Source organism: Myxine glutinosa, chromosome 2 (genome assembly GCF_964187855.1).
Source record: "Myxine glutinosa chromosome 2, kmMyxGlut1.1, whole genome shotgun sequence".
In the NCBI taxonomy this organism is placed as follows: domain Eukaryota; kingdom Metazoa; phylum Chordata; class Myxini; order Myxiniformes; family Myxinidae; genus Myxine; species Myxine glutinosa.
In genome coordinates, this window is record NC_136262.1 from 144,612,547 (window position 1) to 144,621,820 (window position 9,274).

The 9,274-nt window shown below is 48.2% G+C and overlaps 1 protein-coding gene across 2 annotated transcripts in view; it reads left to right on the top strand.

The window, feature by feature from the left end:
• Positions 1–9,274, top strand: part of KIAA0232 (KIAA0232 ortholog) — a 138,698-nt gene that overhangs the window by 76,388 nt on the left and 53,036 nt on the right. For both annotated transcript variants that reach the window (XM_068106988.2, XM_068106989.2), the window contains one exon: positions 6,074–6,143. In XM_068106988.2, the coding sequence (XP_067963089.2) occupies positions 6,074–6,143 (70 nt within the window). The remainder of the gene's footprint in view (positions 1–6,073; positions 6,144–9,274) is intronic.

The window sequence follows — 9,274 nt, forward strand, 5'->3', positions numbered from 1 at the left end:
CTCTACTGCCTCTGACATAAATTCTTCCTGGGAATTCTTCCAAAGCAAACTGCTCTCTCTCATGCACAGATTTATCCCATCTCGTCTTCTGTTGTCATACCCTTCCTCCCGTCCATGGTACACGGAATCTTGTGGTGAGGCTATTGCCCAGAAACAACTTGCTTTCGTCTCCTGGAAAGCAAATCCAACGGAAGGAAATCTCATTTCCTTTCACAAAGCCCGAAACAAGTGTGTGTCCACCCTCAGGAGAGCCAGGAAACAATATCTCTCCGTTCTCAGGACCGAACTCTCTTATCTGTCTCCCTCTTCCAAATCCTGGTGGCGTCTGGTCAAATCTGTTTCTGGTGTTTGTTCCCCCTCCATCCCCTCCCTCACCTCAAATGGCCACACGGCTGACTCCGCACGTGAAAAAGCTGAATGCCTCAACTCTGTGTTTGCCTCTAAATCTTGTGTCCCAAACCCATCCCTCTCTGTACCCACCATACCCAGTCGTACCCAGCTGCTCCTGGACTCTGTGTCCTTTCCTCCTGACAAGGTGGAAAAGTTTCTGTCAACCCTCGACTCGGATTCTGCAACTGGACCTGACGGCATCAGCCCACGGGTCCTTAAATCCTGTTCTTCCGCTCTTTCACTCCCTCTCTCTGTTCTCTTCACCCTCTCTTTTGCTCAAGGTCATCTTCCATCTGCTTGGAAATCTGCCAACATCACCGCTTTGCACAAACAAGGTGCAAAAACAGATCCCAGCAACTACAGACCAATCAGCCTTCTCCCAATTATCAGCAAAGTCATGGAATCCATCATTGCTTCAGATATGAAATCTTTCCTCTTCTCCAATGGCTTGATCTCTGATCATCAATTTGGTTTCAGACCTGGACACTCTACTCTGGACATGCTGCTTCTGCTTTCTCAACAATGGATGGAGGTCCTCAATGCCAAACAGGAAATTAGAGCAGTCTCCCTTGACATATCACGTGCCTTCGATACGGTCTGGCACCCCGCTCTGCTCACCAAACTCTCCTCTTTTGGTATCCATGGAAATCTCAACGCATGGCTGGCGGACTTCCTCTCTAGTCGTAGTCAATGTGTGGCCCTGAATGGGTTTCTCTCATCTCCTCTTCCTGTTCAGGCTGGAGTTCCACAAGGCAGTGTTCTAGGCCCTGTCCTTTTTCTGGTCTTCATCAATGATCTCTCTGACTCTCTTGAAAATCCTCTGTATCTCTTTGCTGATGACTCTACTCTCTGTCGCTCCATTCTTCATCCCTCAGATCGGCAGTCTGCTGCCTCCTCACTCTCTGCAGACCTGGACAAAATCACAGACTGGGCAAACAAGTGGAACATGTCTTTCAATCCTGACAAATCTCACACTCTTACGATGTCTCTCCGAAAAGACCGACTGGACAACCCTCCCATCCACTTTCTGAATAATCCTCTCCAAGAAGTTCTGTCACTCAAGCTTTTGGGTCTCACTATCTGCCATGATCTTTCCTGGGAAAACCACATTTCAAATCTGGCCTCCAAAGCCAGTCGCCGACTGGGCATCCTCCGTCGTGCAAAGTCCTTCCTTGGCACACCTGAGCTCCTCACCACATACAAGGCTTTCATCCGCAGCTCAATGGAATACTGCTCTCCCCTCTGGGCTGGTGCTCCTGCCTCACACCTAGCTCGTCTTCACGCTGTTGAAACCAAAGCATTCAGAATCATTGGAATCTCCCGCGATGAAGCTAACTCCAAGGGCCTCTCACTCACTCACCGCAGGCAGGTTGGTGGTCTTTCCATCTTCTACCGACTCCTCTCTGGCCTTGCCCCCCCAGCTCTCTCTGGGCTCTGTCCCGCAAATATTCCTACAGGTCGCACAAGATCTGCCTGCAACCCTCTTATGGTCAAACTGCCAAAATCAAGACTCTCTGCTCACCTTCACTCCTTCATTCCTCTTTTCTCCCGCCTATGGAACAAACTCCCTCACACTCTTCAATCCCACTCCACCCTCCAGGTCTTTAAAACAGCTGTTCACCACCATCTCTTATCTTCCCCCATCCAAAACCTTGAGCTTTTCTACCCCCGCTAATTTCACCCCAATTCCACTTTTTTGAAATACCAACTTCTGTCCTGGAAGTCATTGGTGTCCTTGTGTTTTATACTTCTCCCTCCACCCCCCCCCCCCCTTCCCATGCCTCCTCCCCCCAAGCCCTCTCCCTTCCACACATCTCCCTGCTCTCAAATGTTGTGTTTGTGTGCTTCACCTTCTCTCCCCATCTTGTTTTCCGCTCCTGCTTTTTATATATTTTGTTTGTCTGGTTGATTTGTTTGTGAAGTAAATGTTAGCTCTTTCACGAGCCTCGATTCAGTATACAAAAAAAAAAAAAAAAAACGGATAATAACATGACCCTTCCTGCTGCTTTCTTGGCATTTTTCCAAGGCGTGTATCGTGCCGTTTTTCCAAGGCTGCTTCTAATAGCAAAAGTAATAACACCAATTATAATAGCATAATATTGTCGCGTCTACCCTGCACTGAAGACCTCAGAGTGACAGATGACCAAAACGAGCTTTAACCCCAGGGCGTATACCCAAAAATACGGCAGTGTTATCTCTGGCGCGTGTGGGGGGAGGCTACCGAGGTCCTTACCTGCACGGACAGACGCAATGGGGGTTTAACCGAACCCACAAACAAATAAACACACAGGACAATAAATTGAAAGTCAACAAGGAATGATGTGAGGGCTAACGGATAATTTGAGCAGTCGAACCACCAACATGGCCCACGAGTGTCCATAAGAATGCAACCCACCATCCATCCTTCGGCCCCCTGCGAGGACCACGGCTCCACTAGCCCCAGCTGGCCAATGTGGTGAGCACCTGCCACCAACTCCAACCATTACCAAGGCCTCGGACCTGAGGGGCACGATCGAAGTGCGTGGCATACCCCAGACGCGTCCCCTCAACCTCTCCCATCCCCCAGTCCGACTACTTGCAGCCCCTCAGTGCCCAACCACATGTGACCTCGCCCAAGGTCTAGTTGGCAGTTGTGTTCAACCAAGAAACTCAATTCCAGAAGACATGGTCGCACACCTTGGCCACCCATACCACCACATTGACCTCCAGACTGCCTAACTCCATCCTTACAACCCCGCGTTGCAATATTGGCACCATCACCCCCGTAGTCAGTTGAAGGCTGTGTCCCACCAATCTATCAATTTTATCCCAGCCTCCAACACTTTGGTCACACACCTGGATCAATAATGGTGTCACTGTCCCCAGTGTCCACCCTGGCTTCACAAAAATCACCCTCAATTTTACATCCTACCCTCAGATTACCCGCTCCCCCGCTAACCCCCGCTCTTGCAGGGAAAATGGCCTTTAAAATGCCTGTTGTGTTGTTGTTTGCCTCAGATTACCCGTGCCAATCTTTCCACAATTCACTATCTTCACCAAAGAAGGGCGATTCTCCATACACTTCCCAGCCGAGCATGGCCCCGTATGCTCAGCTTGTTCTAATTTATATCCGATTAATCCCATGGCTCTCTTCCCAAGCCAAGAGTCCACAAATCACAGCAGAACATCTGTGGAAGACCATGCTCATACCATCACATTCCAGAGATGCTCCAATGGTTGTCCGGTGGTCTATTAATCCATCCCTGTCAATGCGGTTCGACCCGCGTCCATAGACCAGCACAGCATGGCAGGTCACCACATGCTGGCTGTCCCAGAGTCTCGGGGAGAGGCTGCCAGGCCACATGCCCGGGTGGTCACCACATCGAGCCCTTAGTGGCCATCCGTGGTGCCACCACCAAAGCGCGGCCCACAACACTTCCCCCTCGTGGTCCTCATGATACACCATAACAGGTGCCTGTGAGAAACCACCTCGGACCCCCGGAGGTCTCAACCCCTTGCAGGGTCCAGCGACCCTGCCGGCCCGAGACACTCGCTTGGGTGGCGCCCCGATGGACCAGGGACACCACATTCCACCAGACCCTGGTGGGGACCGGGTCGGACCACCACACCCATGGTCGGACCCCACGTCCAAATCTCGCCAGCGCAGCTCCCCAACTGCCTGGCATAAACCAATTTCGAAAGGAGCAAATTTTACACGAGGCCGACCCCAATGACCTCCCTCGGTCCGAAATCAGCAACCCAGGGACTAACTCCTGCCACAGCTGCTCCAAATCAAACTCCCATTTAAATTTTAAAATTTTGGCCTTGAACCGCAGCTGCAGGTTACAACCCCTTTTTCGGGTTTTTCTGCCCCTCCCTGCAGCTGCTCCAAATTCACAAAGGGGATCGCTTTTTCCGAGGCTCTATTTTCCGACTCCTACATGTCCGAATCCAAGCTCAGGGCCAAAACACCCCCCACCCCCCAACTGGGTACTTAATTTCGGAGCCTCCGGTGCCCAATTGTGGTTCGTGGTGAGGGTCCCCTTGGTCACCTTAATCTCGTTCTGAGCATGTTTGACGGACCAAATCACATCATCTCCCAGACTCTGTTGGACACGAGCAATCTCCTCCTTGACGATATTGTCCAAGGTGCTCGGCCGCTCCTTTACAAAATCAGTCATAATTCCCCCGTCAATTGTGGCCCCAACAGGTCTTTATCGACCACCACCCGCTCTGGTTCCGTTACATGGTCCTCCAATATTTCCTCCTACTCTTGCTCCAAACCACCGCCCTGGTGCTGCAAAAAATCAAATTTCTCTCCCTGCTGGTGCATTCTGGCCTCCATACAGATCCGACAGCCTTCCAGGTCATTTTCAGTGAAACATTCCTTCTCCTGTGCCCCCAAGTTTTTGTGTTATTCCCTCAATTTGTTCACTTTGGGCATTCATTTTATTTTCCAATCGTTCACACATTCCGTTCATTTGTCCTTTCATTCCCCTCATAAAATACATTATCATGGCCTGGAAAGCCATCGGGTCTGTTCCCGGCATCCCAGGCTCTCTCATTGGGGAAGACGGTGGACTAACGCTCGGGACTGGGGAAGTTCCAATCCTACACTCAAAACCCTCAATCCCCGACTCTCTTCCGTATCCCTCAGAGCCCTCCATCTGCTCCGCCATGCCGTTCTTGTCCACCATTATATGCCGGCAAAGTGGTTTTCCCGCGGTCGGACCCCACGACGGACACCGTCGGACCCCTTAATTTACCTCAGAAAATAAAAACTTAAATTTAGCGACGCGCTGCCTTGCACTCTTTCCCGACACCAATCAACTATAAATTTGGACACTACGATCACCGCCCCCTCGATGCAACCATTAAAATTTTTGAGTCCAAATGCTGAGTGCAATTTCCACTCAGCGGGTGTCACACTTGTAACCCTCGGACCCAGAGTGGCCGCCGGGTCTGAATCGCACTATCTGACACCAGTTGTCTCGTGGTGTCAGAAAGTTCGTATCCCACTCCTCGACACCAGTTGTCGCATCTACCCTGCAGTGAAAACCTCAGGGCGACAGATGACCAAAACGAGCTTGAACTCCGAGGTGTATACCCAAAAATACGGTGGTGTTATCTCTGGCGTGTGCGGGGGAAGGATACCGAGGTCCTTACCTGCACGGACGGATGCGACGGGGGTTTAACCAAACCCACGAACAAATAAACACACAGGGCAAGAAATTGAAAGTCAACAAGGAATGATTTAATGAAAAGAATGCAAACAAAAGGGATGTGCGGTAAAATAAAATTCCTGAATGAGGATCTTCTACTCAGACTCAAAGACACGAACAAGGGAAAAATGAAAGTAAAAATGAATGTCGTATGTCGTGCAGCCATTTGCTCCGGTCTCAACGATGGTTTGGTGGTGTCACAGGTCACAGGTCCTTGCGCGGGAAAACACGCGTTGGTGCGAAGTCGTGTTCACTGCCTGTGTTCACTGTGTTCACTGTGTTCACTGTTCACTGCATTGGAGATAATGAATGAATGAATAAATCTTGTTTTTTGCATATATTAAAATCGCAGGACCATTGTAATCAACAAGTGTGGCATTTAGCCTGGGAATTTTAACATAACATTTCCCTTGAAATTGGAAAGATGTGAAAAATTTGACTGCTTTTTGTTTCAATTATCATTATCTGTCATTATCTTTTAGACATCTGGTATTGAAACATTGGTGGAAGAGCTCTTCTCCAAGTTGAAAGTATTGCAGGAGCAACAAAAAGGTGCGTATCCCAGCTGTTACTTTTTCATGCAGTCTTTGCATTCATAAAGTTGGAGGGGAAGGAAATATAATTATTGTTGGTGGGAAAGTAGCCACCATTACCCTTTGAACATGGTTCTACTGCTATTGACTTGACTATAATATGTTCCTTTTAAGTTTGGTTATTGTAGCATTGACACATTTTCATAATATTTTAGTCATTTGGTATCTGCTTTTTTTTTTCTTCTTTTTTATTGCATTCCAAATGCAATTTTCTTTCTTTCTCCGTGATATAAATGAGTATTGTGCCTTCAGGTGTTATGCCTCCGTAATCGGAGGCATTACGTTTTATTTTCGGACTGTCCGGCCATTTGTCCGTTCTCAGTCGTTTTTCATGGTGTGACAGATAAACAGACAGCACGAGCCGATCTTATATTTATATTTATGCATATATATATATATATATATATATATATATATATATATATATATATATATATATATATATATATATATATATATATATATATATATATATATATATATGTATATATGTATATGTATATATAGTTACGGTCCGCGGTTAAGGATGTTGGTTTGCCGAGCGGAGGCACCGCGACCTAACAGTTTCCCCGATTCACCCGATTCACCCAGACGTTGGCCGTATCGCGCCACAGATATTCAATGTGGAAAACTCTAAAGCGACCGAATGCAAAGAGGAAGAAGAAGACGTACAGAAGAGTAACGGGATTTATTATTTACACACACAAGCAAATGGAGCAGTCACGGTTATTTACAGGGGACATGAAAAAGCAGGTGACACAGTGAAAATTACTAGCTTATACAGACTTAATTGAATACCCAGGACAGAACAAACAGAACAAACTCACGTGGGGAATGATGATAGGAATTGGCTGGAAGGAGAGGGAGGTCCAACTGGTCCTGCAGCACGATCGGCTCGTTGGGCAGCCGCCGTTCCTTCGCGGCCCTGCTCCAAACTGCCGTCCAGGCCCCAAGCGGCTGTCGAGTGTTGTTGCTGCTGTGGACGCTGCTGCTGCTGCTGCTGTGGACGCTGCTGCTGGCGAGCAAGGCGACGAATAACAGGCTTTGTGCTTCCCTGGATGATCTCCTTTTCTTGGACAAGAATCGCTGCTGGATGATCTCTTTCTCGGACCTCACAACCCAGCTCTCCTCTGACGACCCAGCTCTTTTGCTTTGCACCTCACCACGCAGCTCAGCTTAGCTCAGCCTTGGACCTTTTTGCAACTCTCCCTGGTCACCCTGGTCCTGCAGCACGATCGGCTCGTTGGGCAGCCGCCGTTCCTTCGCGGCCCTGCTCCAAACTGCCGTCCAGGCCCCAAGCGGCTGTCGAGTGTTGTTGCTGCTGTGGACGCTGCTGCTGTGGACGCTGCTGCTGGCGAGCAAGGCGACAAATAACAGGCTTTGTGCTTCCCTGGATGATCTCCTTTTCTTGGACAAGAATCGCTGCTGGATGATCTCTTTCTCGGACCTCACAACCCAGCTCTCCTCTGACGACCCAGCTCTTTTGCTTTGCACCTCACCACGCAGCTCAGCTCAGCTCAGCCTTGGACCTTTTTGCAACTCTCCCTGGTCACTCTTGCGCGCGCGCTTTTATCACGCCTCCGGCGATTAAGCCACCGGCCTTCAGGACACGCCCATCGGTGTGCTCACCTCGGCCATGGTTGGTCGCACGACCCTCTGGCTCCGCCCTTGATGACGACGGGCGGGCACGCCTTTCTTCCCCGACCCTGCCTCGTGGCCAATGGCGGCTTTGGAGGGGATGTAATTGCCAAATTGAGGCTTGGCCATTACGAAAGGGGAAATGGAGGTTTTTGGGAATGGGAATGAAGGGAATCTATCTCTTTCACTTGGTGCAATGGAGTGTCATGTTAATGGAAGACAAGGCCTTACCCTAAAACACATAATAAGGATATAAACTACTGAACAAGGGTATTATAGTGTCCTTCAATGTGGTGTTTCATGGAATTAACTACTGGGACGCCCTTTTTACCTTTACACAACTCTGGAGGCAGGAGGGGCCATATTCAAACAATGTTACACAGCAATTTCCAATACAATACACACAATCAAAAAAATACAATTCCTCATATCCGCAATATATATATATATATATATATATATATATATATACAGTGGTACCTCGGCTTACGAGTTTAATCCGTTCCGTGACGGAGCTCGTAAGCCAAATCGCTCGTAAGTCAAAGCAAATTTTCCCATTCAAATGCATTGAAATGCTATTAATCCGTTCCAGCCTCAAAAAAAAAACACCAATTTTTTTTGTTAGGTGCTTTTAAATAACAAAAATGTACTTTATAAATAACAAATAATGTATAAACAAGCACGACCTCGTATATACTGTACATAATACAAGAGAATGTAAAGAAATAAACTGGTTTTATTAAGCAGAGGAGAAGAGCATGCCAGGTGAGGTGTGCGTGTTGTCGACTTGGCGAGGCAGTACGATCGTACTCCTTCTACGATATGTACGATTTTGAAGCAGAAGGAGTCCATAAAGGCTATAACGCCAGCCAAGGGCGTTACGATTATTTCAAAGCTCCGGACCTCTATCCATGAAGATATGGAGAAGTTGTTGTTTGTGTGGTTGAAGGAGAAGCAGCTCGCAGGAGATACCGTGACCGAGAGCATCATGTGTTTGAAAAGATTGAAACTCGGATATCGAGCACGGACCACGAGGTGTTTTTTCTTTTTTCTTAATCTCGGTTTCAGTGAACTTTTGCTCTGTGCTCACGTGTACTGTACCTGTACCTGTAATGGTACGTCAGAGGATGGCACCTGTTGTCATCATATTAAGTGCAAGATGTTCTGCATCGTAAGTTGGTACACCGTGGTCTTTCGGCGGTGTTTAAGCCGGCCGTCTTGGCTTCTGTCACCATTGGCATTGAGTCTTTCGATGTAGGTAGGTCGTTGTGTGCCGGTGCCTTGGCCGAATTCCTTCATTGCTGCATTGTTAGCTCACCTGGTTTTTTATACCACATCTTTGGTTATCGGACCAGCGAATGACGTCATCTCCAAAGTATGGCTTATTCTCACTTGTCTTGGACGATCTTCTACTTCTAGCCTTCCACCGTGCATTTGGTGTCCACTGTACTT